This window comes from Gallus gallus, chromosome 10 (assembly GCF_016699485.2).
Source record: "Gallus gallus isolate bGalGal1 chromosome 10, bGalGal1.mat.broiler.GRCg7b, whole genome shotgun sequence".
Lineage (NCBI taxonomy): Eukaryota > Metazoa > Chordata > Aves > Galliformes > Phasianidae > Gallus > Gallus gallus.
In genome coordinates, this window is record NC_052541.1 from 17,983,435 (window position 1) to 17,996,498 (window position 13,064).

At 49.8% G+C, this 13,064-nt stretch overlaps 1 protein-coding gene across 4 annotated transcripts in view; it reads right to left on the bottom strand.

Annotated features, from left to right (window-relative positions):
* Nucleotides 1-13,064, bottom strand: part of IGDCC4 (immunoglobulin superfamily DCC subclass member 4) — a 76,775-nt gene that overhangs the window by 23,811 nt on the left and 39,900 nt on the right. For all 4 annotated transcript variants that reach the window (XM_025154131.3, XM_004943893.5, XM_003641826.6 and 1 more), the window contains one exon: nucleotides 952-1,086. In XM_025154131.3, coding sequence (XP_025009899.2) covers nucleotides 952-1,086 — 135 coding nt within the window. The remainder of the gene's footprint in view (nucleotides 1-951; nucleotides 1,087-13,064) is intronic.

Genomic DNA, 13,064 nt, shown 5'->3' on the forward strand with positions numbered 1-13,064 from the left:
ATGTAATCTTTGCTGATTTGATTTCCCAAATTGTGTCCTGTGAGACTGTTTTTGCTCCTTTTTTGAAGGGAAGAGGAAATATTTGTGTACACTAAAAATCACTGCCTGTGGACAAGTCTGGGCTGAAGACCAACCACAATGAATGGTTACAGGGGAAAGGAGTCTTAAATCATGAGTTGGATCTGTGAAAATGACTGAGAGCCTTTTCTGGGAGAGAATCAATCCCTGAGCTGCAAACGGCCTCAGTCAGAGCCTCTGAAGCACTGGATGATGTGACACTGCTGAAGTGACACTCGTGACTCCAGCTCTCAGCCCTGGGTAACGTATGCCAGTCTGGCTCACTTGTGCACCTCTAAAGAGAACTGAGCATCTTCTTGGTGCTCCCATTATGCTGGGGAAAACAAAACCAGAAAGAAACAAAAGCCAGTAATTTGAACGTAGTAGGATTTCAGAACAAAAACTTCCCAGCAACACTCCCAGCTCACCGCTACTCCAATGATTAACAGATCTTATCCTGTTTTATAATCCTGCAAGATAATACAAGTTCTTTCTCCAAGGCAATGGCAGATTCCACAGACTCCCCACTAAGCTCTGAGTCACCGGAGGAGTGGCACAGACCCGACCCCATCTCACGACCTTTGCTACTGCTCAAGCTCCTACAATGAGTATGACTAATTTAGATCCAAAGGCATCCAGACACCAAAACTTCATATATTTCACAGGTCAAACAGATAGGAGGTGAAATGCATGCTTTGTAACCGTCCAGATTTAATCAGTAATTCCAGTTATCGAGGACATCCTACACCATGACACCACCTGCATCATTAGGCAGAGATGTGAAAGGCCCTCATCTTGTCCCACTGATTTGTCTGCCTCCTAATAAGTTTTGAAAATGAGTGCCCAGGTTCCTCCTCCTGCTGACAGAGGCTCCATTCCATCCCTTGCACTCACCCTGCCGTATCCAGGAGACAAACGGGGTGGGATCAGCAGCTGCCATGCACTCCATCACCACGCTCTCCCCTGCCACCACCGTGGTGTTCTCCGGAGCAGCAATGATGGTGACATCTCCTCCTGCTGGCTGGGAACCTAATGCCAAAAACAAAAAGAAAAGGTTGTTCTTCCCAATGGAGAAGTGTCTAGAAAAGCACAGAACACCAGACCCAGCTGTGCTCCCCTGCTGTCTTGCATGCATTGTCTCATGCCTAGCTGGAGGAGAAAAATAGGTCTTGTTTTTATGTGACAGCACTGTTTTTCCTTAGGAAATGAACACAGAGGTGCCCTAAAGATTTATTCTCATCATAACAACAGCATTAGAAGTTAGAATCGGGATTTTCACATGGAACATAAGAAGAGTTTCAGCCCAGAACCTTCATCAACTCTTGCAACTTGTTTGTTGATCAGATGGCACTCAGGGACACGGTTTAGCAGGCATGGTGCTGACGGGTTGACAGTTAAACCTCAACATCTTGGAGGTCTTTTCCAGCCTCTCATTCTAAGACACCACTATCCTCAAAGCACAGCAACTGCTCAGGACACAGCATTTGCCAAGGCACTCTAACAGTTCAGAAGGAATCTAACATCTTGGCTAAAGAAATTCTGATACCCAGACACGTGTTGTGAACTGAAACAAAGAGAGGTCAAGACTCAGAGCCCAGGCCTTCACCTCAGGGCACAGAGACTGACTCAGTCACTCCGCATCCGGAGGAGAACATGCTATTTAGCTGATAGGCACAAAGACAAATGGCCAACACATAAAATCAAGCAACGTTTACATGAAGATTTATAGGCTGCATTGCACAATTTCTTGAGAAGGAGATGGGGATTTTTTGCTTGAAATGAACCTTCTGTGTCTACCCACTACTGAGCAGAGGTTAAGGGAAGGTTAAGGAAATGCCTCTGCAGCAGCCAGATTTCTATTGTCAGATTAAAACAATTGGAGCACGCTTGAGAAGACCAGACTGCTCATGACCTTCGACAGCAGCAAGGTTCTTTTCCCAGCTCTCCCAGAAACATTCAGCTCTGAGGGACGCTGTTGTTGTTGTCCTCAGGAAGGGAGAAATAACTGCAGAAGAGTCACCATCTGCTCAGTGCACAAGTCTTATCAAAGATAGTTGGTATCACTGAGACTTTCTTTCAGCCCATACAGACGTGAAAGGAACTCCCAACTGTAGTGGGATGAGTATTAGAAGCAGCAAGTAGAATCGCCGAGGAAGAGCAGGGAGAGCAGGAGTCTGTGCTTGACCAGCAGATGGAAGCAGAGACCGAGGAGTGCCCGCGGCCCCCCCAGCGGGGGCCATGGCTGGGCACACCGAGCTGCACCCCAGCCCTGTGCAAACAGCAGCAAAAAGAGCTGCCTGCATTGGCCAGGGCTTTGCTCTGTTGTATTACAATTGCTATGCACATCACTCACACCTGCAGATGCTTTCAGCCTAACAGCCATCACATCCAGCTGCAGCAGGACAACACGGGGCAGGACAGGGGCAAGGAGGAGTTATATCAAACTGTGGTGGGTTCAGGGACCTCATCACCACACAGGTCTGAGCCCTGACCTCCTGCAGCACCAGCGCTGGGCTTGAGAACTACTGAGCCAGAAATGGGCTAAATGTAAACCAGGCCTGAGAGCTTCCACAAGAGACACACAAGCTGGAGGCTCAGAGAAATGCAAGGTTCTTTAGAATGACAGCTTTTGTTTAGCTTCAGTTCTAGTTGAGCAAAGCACTAAAATCCACAATCAGCCACCAGTCCCATCCACAGGAACACGCCAAGGGCTCACTGCTCTGACAGCATTAAAGCAGCCGCAGCCACAGGACCTGCAGTTCAACCCTCCTGGTCTGAGGCAGCCAGAAGTTGGGTCTTGGCCTCAAAAACCCAGTGGGAAAACAGTTCAAATGCCAGGTCTGTTTGTCACTGATTGCTATTGAAATCATATTACAGAAGTAAACAGTCCTGCTTGCTTTTCCAGTACATTCCTCAGCATGCACATGGATGAATGCTCCGTGAACCTCCTGCACACAGGGGCTGCTCTCTCCAGCTTTGCGTCTCGCAAAGCCTATGAGTCAAGATCACTTAAACAGCATCCTTCAGAGCACATTTTTCTCTTGCTTTCTCAACAGGCCAGCTGGATAGGATGGAGCTCAGGTTAACTGCTATGAACTGGGTTTGGTTTGGTTTGAAGAGCTCCCAAGAGCAGTACTCAGCTAACCAGGAAAACCTCTGCTCAGTGCCATCTGACAAACATCAGAGAGCAAAACCAACTTGAGTTTTTGTCTCCACTGCCACTGAAATAATTTCAGGTCAAGAGGGAATATTGTTAGAACCAAAGGAAAAGGGAGCTGCAGTTTCCAAGACATCTTCCAGTGCCTGAACAAAACAGGTCACTGAACACATCTGCACCACGCAGTCTGTTTCGGAGTACTAAAAGCTTCCGCAGTGCTGCTATTTAAAACTTGGGGTTTGAGATTCCTCTCCCAGCCCCCAGCTTTGTTTTGTCTCTCCAAGCAGCAGGGCTGCTCTAGGCAAAAGCTCTGCACAGCCCAAGGCACAAGCTGTGAATTCCTAGAAAAGCTCACCGTCATCGCTGCCTTCACAAACTTGTTGCCCTTCTGAATCAGTTTAGCTGAATGGGCAGTGCTCTGGGCACTGGGAATCGCTGAGATGAAGCCTCTATTCCTGCACATTTTGCCACCCTGTGCCCGTGTTTGTGTCTGCACGGGGAAACACAAGGATGCCTGCCTGGCAGGGGGGTTGGAGATTCATGATCCTTGATGTCCCTTCCAACCCAGGCCGTTCTGTGATTCTATGATGCCATCTCAGCATAAGGGACAAGGCTTACTGACAACATGCAGCAATACTTCCAAGTGTTCCCTAGGTTCTCCTGTTCACAAGTGACTCAATGCAGCCGATTGCTCAGTGCTTATGCATTTTTCCACCTTCTCATCACAAGTCAGCACAGTCAGGCTAAGTTCAGGTGCTCCACTCCTTCACACCATCACTCACACAACACGGAGCGCAGCACCAGGTGCAGTGCAGAAATCAAACGGACGCAGCGAGGGGAGCACGGGAGGCTCTGCGCAAACCGCCCAGTATAAGAAACAGTTCTGTAGAGTCTCAAAGAGAAGGGAAAGTGAGCAGGGATGTGAAGGGAGGCACCACGGGGAGCTGCTCGGGACAAAGCGCAAAATGTTTATTTGAAGTTTGAGTTATAACACACAGCGGCAACCCGAAACTCACAGAGCCTCCAACTCGGCTCTGCCTCCAGCGCATCCATAATTCATCAGCTCTCTTCTCCCACCTCCCCGCTCTCCTTAGCGCAGAGCATCCGCTAAGAATTCAGGCAGAGCAACAGGAGGAAAATGGTTTCTGTTCAGCCAATTTGCGACAGCTTTTTGCAGTGCCAAGAAGATCATTCTGGTCGGGAACTAACACGGCTTCTGCTTCCATAAACACCCTGCCTCGGCTAAACTGCTGCAGGTGAAACATGTCTTGAGTGGCGACACATTCAGCTCTCAGCTGTCAGCGGTTCAAGACTTGAAGATACCCAACGATCAAGCAACAATCTTCTGCTCAGAGAACTTTCTCACCCTCTCCAGAGGAGGAGCATGAAACCTTATTCATCCCCGCGAGTCTCCTCCGGGAATAGATCCTAGCACTGAGCAGCTGTTCATTAGGGAAAGTCAGTGCTGTCACTGCTGTTATTCTGCAGACAATAAAGGAGCAAATTACCCATTGCAAAGCACACACCTTCAAAAATGCAGGCGCAGTGTTTGCTGAGCATGACCTACTCCCAGCTCTCAGCTCTCCTGGATCATGCAGGGAGAGTGCTGACAGCAGCCACAGAAGAGAAAAACATCCTCCACACTCATCTTCCTCCTCTGTTCGCATTGTTCTGGGAAGTTATCTGGGATTTATTTCTACTCCTGGTCTAGACCCAGAACAGGAGATTACCAGCATGCAAAATCTCTAGGCAGGATGCTTGCCAAACCCTATGCTGACATGGTGACGTATCTGCTTTGGGGGCAATATCAGTGAGATCAGGTCTCAAAGCTGAGCACGCAAGCAATTTCTTCTTGAGCAGCTGCCCTCACCTGACCTCAGCAATGTGCCACTTCACAGCAAGGAGCCAAGAGAGGACCAACCTCAGTGCCTTCCACAACAGCCTCAGTACTGCTCCTTACACACCCAAACACCCAGGCTTCCCCAACGTGCCATCAGCCAAGTGCTACTTCCTCTCCACAAAAGCAGCTCTCGCAACCATGCATCCTTTCCAAAAACTACCATTAGTTCTCTGAGCCTCCTCCTGCCCTTTTGCTATGCCAGTCCCATGGTTCTTTGAATCCAAGCTCTGTTTTCCTTCATTAGTGCAGTTGGAGATGAGTAACTTTTGCTTTCAATACGACAGACTCAGGAGCTCTTGGATGTACATCTCAAAGGCTCAAAGGAACAACAAGCTCCAGCACTAACCACACCTGAGTACTGAGACTGCAAAAGTCTTCCCGCTGTGATCTAGCAGCACCAATGCCCATAGCTTCCATCACTAGAAACCCTCATTTCTTCCCTTCTCAGAGGCTGCAGTAACATGAATCTAACCTGGAAAAGCAGCTGAAAAGGAACCTGTTTCTTATGGCATAAGTCATATGACACTGCAACGTTGGCCTACCTGCTTTTCTCTTGCCTAATGACATAAAGGAGCTCAGTACATCGGGTTTGCATTGTCAAATCACCTCACATCCTCAAAACATTTTGTAAACAGTTACGCATTTGTCAGTGCAAAAACATAATGGAAAAACTGACACAGAAGAATTTCTCTCTGCCTTTTGAACTGCAATAGAGTCTGTTTTTGTCCTCAGCAAGTCACTGCTGCAGCACACATCACCTGTCACCTTTAAACATCGTACAAAGAAACACATATAGATGATTAAAACACAGAAATCCTATCACTTTTAGAGCTATTAAGAGACCTCCACACGCAGCCCTTGTGTCTCTAACTATCACAAAATCCCCAACCAAGTCAGCTAACAGCTCCCAAACACACAGTACAGCCCATCTTCTAATGGCAGGCATGAAACCTTTTGCCCTAATGTCTGCATAAGTGAAGCAGAGAGTTTAATTACAAGATTACACTTATTTGACTTAATATATACACTTATATACATTAATAAATTTGGGCAGTTCATTTACTCCCTTGACACAGCCCTCAGACACCAGACCAGCACGTGCCATGGCTCCCAGAGTCTGTCCATGGAGCTGAGTACAGCAGCAGGAGCTGTTCTAGGCACTGCTCTGCTTTTGGCTTGGCTTGAGAGAAACAGCCTGGGAAAGGCTTTCCCCAGCTCCTGGTGCCCTGCATGGAGCCTGGGAGCACACGGTGACAGCCCAGACAGCAGAAGGGCCAACGGACACTCCTCCTTCATTCCCCTCAGCTTAATACAACTGAGAGATTTCAGCCCAGAAACTGCTTGTAACCAGATGCCCAGGAGAGGCTGAGCAGTGGCAGGTTTCCAGGAACTGCCCAGCATTTTTAGGGGGCTCTCCCCGACCCAAACCATGGAGCCTTCAGAATACAGAGCTTTATACATCCGGGGGACGTTCAGCTCTGCTGCAAAGCAGCCGGAGCGTGCTTTGCCCACCACTCCTCCTCCTGTAAAGCTGTCAACATTGGCTCTCTGTTTGCGTACACGCAGTTGGAACTGCTCTTCATTACGCCAAGAGGGACTGGAGCCAGCCAGACTGCACGAGGAATTCCTGCTTGCTTCCCCAGCGAGTGCTTGGAAGCGCCCACGTTTCGCCGCTCCGTGCAGGAGCCAGGCAAAATAAACAGGAGCTGAGAGCCCCACGGCATGGAGCGGCTGCTGCCGACCAGCACTGGGGTTCTTCTGCTTTCCTGCTGGAGGCCCCAGTTAGCCAAGGGCTGGGGCCACGCGTCTGCATTTGCAGAAGCCTGAAGATATGCTGCATAGAGCTTTGAGAGGCAGAAGGCAACAACCACAAGTGTTCAAGTGTCACTGATAACGTCAGCATTGCAGATAAAAACTATCATTTAATAAGCTTTTAACCAGTCCTGGCACCTTTTCATAGATCTTCACGCAAAACTCCTTGTCAGAAAGTCCCTCAGTGCACAGAAGGATTTAGCCCCCAGGTCAGACAAGAGGACTGCAGAAGAAAGGAAAGCAGCAGTAGTGCCTCAGGGTACCCGAAGCCCTTTGCAGAAGGCAGAGTGGTCCCCAGCCCAGCTCCCTGCCCTAACCCACCCCACAACCCAGACAGCTTAACCCAAACAGCCCTGGGGCCCCAAGTCTGCCGGCCTCTGGGATTCAGCGGGAACATTCCCACATTTCTTTAACCATCATAACTGATTATACCAGCTCTGTGTGTAATTAAAGTGTGACAGAGAGGCTTCAGAGCAGAGCACAGGACACAAAGGCTGTCCTGTAGCTGCTTTCACCACCTAACATGATGCTCACAAGTATGGTTAGTTAGCTGACGACTGCTCCGTGCTAGCAAAGCAGCCTGTCTCCACGTTTTGGCTCTGCCTTCGGGCAAAAAAAAGTTGCTTGTCTGCACCTGCCTGGCCAGAGCTGCAGGCAACATCACTCCTGGGTGTGAGGGGTCACCCCTGCACTGAGCACAGGGGAGAACACCTGTGGCAGAGCACGGGGTGGACTCGTCGCACACCCTGACGCCAGCCAGCCCTTTCCCAGAGGGACTCTCCAGGACAACATATCCAATTTCCAGGATGCTGCAGGAGAAACTTCCCAGAGAAACAAACTGTAAGGTAGGCAAAGATATTCTGCTACCTTTCCTACAGAAAAGAGATAGAGACACGGTCAACAGAAGGCCTTTCTGGCTCATTCACACATTCACCAGCCCTGAAACGCCTCCTTTCTCAGTCAGCCCAGCTTGTGTCAGCGCCCGGAGCCATTTCACTCCGCTAACTTCCTGCCTGTGCTCAGAGGCTGACATTTCACAGGGACTGACACCTATTTCATCAGATCTATTTGCAATTCAGATCTACTTGCAACATGGATCTATTTGCAATTCATGTAATCTGTACCTCTAGCGACAGCAGAGAGGGAACAGGCTGGAGGCCCCGGGCTGTGCAGAAGGACACAGCCTGCTTTCTTTGTCACCAAGGCTTGTGCTTTGTCCCACTCCTGCTGCCAGCCATGGGCACTCATGTTACCATCATGCATGGCTTTGAAAAGAGAAATTACCTCGTGGTGTGGTCTCCGGATGCCAGGTATGCAGAATGCTTCCTACAAGCTATGCTTCAAACACACAACACACTGGGATCCTACAATAACACAGTCTGGCAGCAAACGATGACTGCCAACTTGGAAGGAAGAGCTAAAAGCAGATGGATGCATCTGCATTAACTCAGGACAATGCAAATCTGTTTTTCTAGGAAAAGTCTGGAAGGAAAGCTGGCTTTCTATGGGGAAAGATCATTAGTGATATCCGTATTTTGTGTCAAACTGCTTCAGTTGGACACTTGCTGGAGTGCTGCAGCGATTCCCAATCTGTCTCAGGCAGTGCCCGAAGATACAGTGCTCAGTAACACCACCTGCCCCAATCCCATCCTTCTCTTCTGCTTTTCACTCTCATCCACAATTCACGCAGCATTGCTCCTCAGCTGCACTGGACACTGAGTTGGGCAAGAGCACCTCTTGTTGATGGGACTTAGGACAGGGCCTTAGGTCTGTCTCACATCTAAAGAAACGGGACCACAAGCTTTGCTGTGTCTCTGGACACTCAGCATCCTCACTCAAGCTGTTAGGATACTGTAAGCGCTGCAGGGCACCACTAACGGCCAAGGCTCTGCAGTAACACAGGCAATTAATAATTAACAAGTGCCATCAGGAACCCAACCACATCCACCTTGCTGTCCTGCAGCCCTTTGCAAGCTGCTGACCTAATTATCATCTCTATTCTTAGCTGCCTCCCAGGCTCAGCAGGCAGGTACAGCTGCTTCACACGCCCCGGGAGAGGCCAGGTGTGGTCCTGCAGCACCGCTGTGATGTGCCACAGGGACTCACCAGCAGAAAAAGACTCCCAGAGGAGAGCTGGCTGCAGCCTGCAGCTTAAAGACTGCTTCGGCCAGAGCCTTACCAAACACCAGCTCTTATTTCAAAAAGCCTCAGAAGTGCAGTACATGTGGATTATTAAGAGCCGCAGGTGGAGAACAAGGAGGACTGCAAACCACTCCCAAATCCAGCCAGCTGCGATCTCTGGAGGCAGAGCTGCCTGTACCACAGGAGCCGAGCCAACCCCAAAAACTGCCATGTGTGGGGGAGACCAGTTTGGCCGCAGGACCTGGAAACAGCTCACCTATTCCCCGCCTCACGTCTCTTGTTCTGCTCGATTATCCTTGACACCTCTGTTGCCACTCGCTTTGGTGCCAACCCCGGGTTTAGCTGTTCTGCTTAATAGGAGGTGAGGGCTTTGAGTTTTCTATCAAACCCTCTGTCACCGCGGGTTGCTGGAGCTGTCAGGAGCACAGCATATCATAGCCCTGCAGAACTTCACAGACAGCTGATCTGAAATTCCCCCTCCGGCTCTCGGGAACAGGCTGCTGATGCTCGAGCTACGGGAAGTTCTCCCTGGGCGATCTGCATGGTGTGATGTGTGCTGGCCCCAAACTGACCTCAGCCAAGGAAAGAGCGGGGTGTTTGGGTGGGTGTCTGCTAAGTGTCTGCACTAGCTCTTCACAAGTTTCACCAAAAATCTGTGGTCTCTCAATCCTGCTCCGTGTCTGCTTGAAGTCATTGGCATTGCCAGGCTCAGTAAAAGGGAGACAGAACGAAAGGCTGCAGTTCATTTTAGGCAGAAGGTCACTTTTAGTTTATAGATTCATTTATTAAGCTAGAAGAGCTGTACCTCTCCTCCTTCATCTTGCCATCCTCTGAATTCATACTTACTATGGTTGGCTTAGCACCATCTACCGCAAAGGAAGAATCAAGAGCATTTTTCACAATCCAGCAGATCCAAATATGTGAACAGCTTCAGCTACCTGCAGAAGCCTGAGCTGGGAAACATGTGCAAACAGAGTCCTCACGGATGAGAATTTGGGATATCAAGTGCAGAGCAATTCCCTGCTTAAGAGCCAGAGGGAGAAGAAAACCAGGATGCTACACAAGAACAGTGGCAGAGGACAATGCTCAGTGGAAGAGACAAGGAACACGGACACAGCAGTTGCAGCCTGGAGCTGGGATCCCCCCATCTACAGAGAAGCTCATCACTTGTTGGTTGAACCAACAACTCACAGTGAAGTGTTTGCTCTCCCCACACTCCCCCTGCCCCGTGTTGCACGGCACCCGCATCCCAAGCTGCGAGGGGAGCACAGCGCGTGTCGGCAGGGCTCAGGCTGAGAGCCAACCCAGCATCCCGCACGTCATTCACACATGCAGGGACTGAAAACCCACTTGTGGTAACAGCACGTCTGTTTCTGCGAGGTGGTGGCCAACTGCAAGTGCTGCTCACTTCATCACCACCTTCTCAGTGAGCCCCAAAGCTGGTCCCATCCTCTAGCTGTGTTCTCCTACAGCCTTGGGGGCAGAAGCCACCCAGGTCCCAGCACCCAGAGCCTGGCCCTCCCTTAACACCCACAGATAAGCCAGTACAATAGGAACACCAAAAGAACACAAAATGCAAAGGTGTTTCACAGCTGCCTCCAAGCTCTGTCCCTGTTATCGTGTATTTCATACAAATACTTGACTGAAAAATACATTTCCTGGGACACTGCTGCAGCAAGCTGCTACAACTGTCAACGTAAATGATGTTCTGCCAACGGCAATCTCGTGGTGTCATCTCTAATAACATAGTACTAAATCCCAGCTCAGGGAGGACGTGCTCTTCTGTTGGAAGGCTCCTCGGGGGCCTGCTCACTGCAGCCCCCAGCCCTGCTGCATCTACACGTGCAGATCTGTACTCCCCATTCCTGTGTTTATTCCAGCGCAGGCACAGGATCACATGGGGCATGGTTGTGAGACCACCGTGGCAACACTGCTGCACTGACGTCTTGCCAGTGTCCCAGGAAGGCTGCCTGGGCATTCTGATTCTAGTCAGCCTGGTCTGGGACAAAGATTTTTACCCAAGTATCAGCACGAAGTGTGATCCAACATTGCAGCTATGGTTACTCTGCATGCACAAGTCAAGATATGGTGCACAAGGACACAAGAAAAAAAAACATACCCCATCAGGTAACACATCAGCATCCTCCTCTGCAGGTGCAACTGGATGTGCAACTCACCTGAGCAGGCACATCTCCAGCACCGCATGTCCACACTGACACATTATTTTAAGAGACCAGTTTCAAGCCTATTACTGTAATTTCTGCCTCTGGAAGTACTGATAAAGAGTTAAGGAGCTGATTCTCCTCTGTGGCACACTGTCAGAAAGCACTGGAGATGCCAAGAGCCCTGTCTTGCAGGACCACGCTTTGTTCATTCTGCTGACCAACCTCTCAGTGCAGAGACAAACACTGAAATCTCCAGGATGGAGTTGTGGGGCCAGGATCTCAAAACAGATAGCTTTGTTTTAAGCTCCTGTACTTTTCTCAGCCCAGAGCTCCATTATGATCTAAAGCTGCCAGGATGTTTACCTTTCTGCAGGCACATAGGCCACACCACAACAGATGTGAGGCCAAGAAACAGCACAAGGAGCCAGCACTGTGCATGGCACAGAGGGGAGAAGTGGAGCCAACAGGCAAAGTGACCTGCTGAGACCACACATCATGATGCCCAAACCTTCCTGCTATCCCTCCTTGAGATAGAAGCACCTGAGGGGTGAAGGGATGGCACTGCCAGATGTGCTCGGTGCTTCATCTGCTGTGAGCAGAGGACATACAAGGGGAAAATCCAAGTTATCCCTCTGCTCCTCTTCCTACAGCAGGCTCTGTTTCAGGGCTGAATGGCAGAGTCCTGCTCTCCGGCTGCTCACAACACCAACTCCCCAGGGAACGTCTGGAAATTTGCACCATGAAGTCTGCACAGCCCAAACATCTGCAGAGCTCACAGCCTGCCATGCTCTGCTCTGCCTCTGCACGGCCACTGACAAACAGTGCAGCCTTCAGCATGTGATGGGGAAGGCACACGACCAAGGGAAATCACACTTTGGGGAGGGTTTAGTGGGGTTTTAGTGTGATAGAAAGGGGTTGTGATAATTGCTGCCTCTCCTGTGAAAAGGCCTTTAATAAAGGAGATGGAACAACTCCCATCCCTCACCCAACAACCAGGATGAGGGGGGACAGAAAAAACAACTGGACAGAAGATCTGTAGGGAAACAGATTCCTTTGCTACATACAGCCAGCTCAGCCCCACGATGCCTGGCAGAAGCAGAGGCATAAGCAGGAGTTCCTAGGCCTGAGACCTGCCTGCCCAGTGCCAGTGTCAGTGTTTGCTTTACAACCAGTGCAGCCCTGAAGTCCATCTGGAGCACTCACACTCAGTCATCACCACATGGCACTGTTTCATTGCTCCTGCCAGCAGACGTGGAATAGTTTGGCCTCTGAAATGCCTGAATAAGCAACTCAAGCAATCCTAAATAGCTGTACCTTGAGCTTTTCTTATTTTCTTTTCTTTCTCCCACATCCCTTCTCCAATCTCCTCCAACCAAAGGATTTCTGCCTTACCAGTTCGCACCAGCTACTACCAGCTACTTCTGAACAGGGAGTAAAAAGCTCCTCAAGCCAGGTCAGGCATCCAAAAATGTGCCTCTGATAGGGACATGCTGAAACTCAAAAGGATCGATACCATGCCAGTCACTGCTGGAGGAGTGTGCGGCCTGCACAGGTCACTACAGTTTCCCATCTGTCTCGGAGATACTTTTCCCCAATTATAAAAATCCCCAGAGATTTAACAGGCATGTTTTTCATCACTATCAGCTCAATCTGGTGAAAAACTCAACCTCGCATATTTGTTTTTGCAGCCAGCGGGTGGTGTAGTGCTGCAGAAGCGAGATTTGGGCGAGAACTCCAGGCAGAAATCTGCTCGGCCGGCTGCTGCTCCAGAAGGAACGTTTCCCATTTAACCTCTTCCCTTGCCTCCATTTGCAAAGCAGATTAAACACTG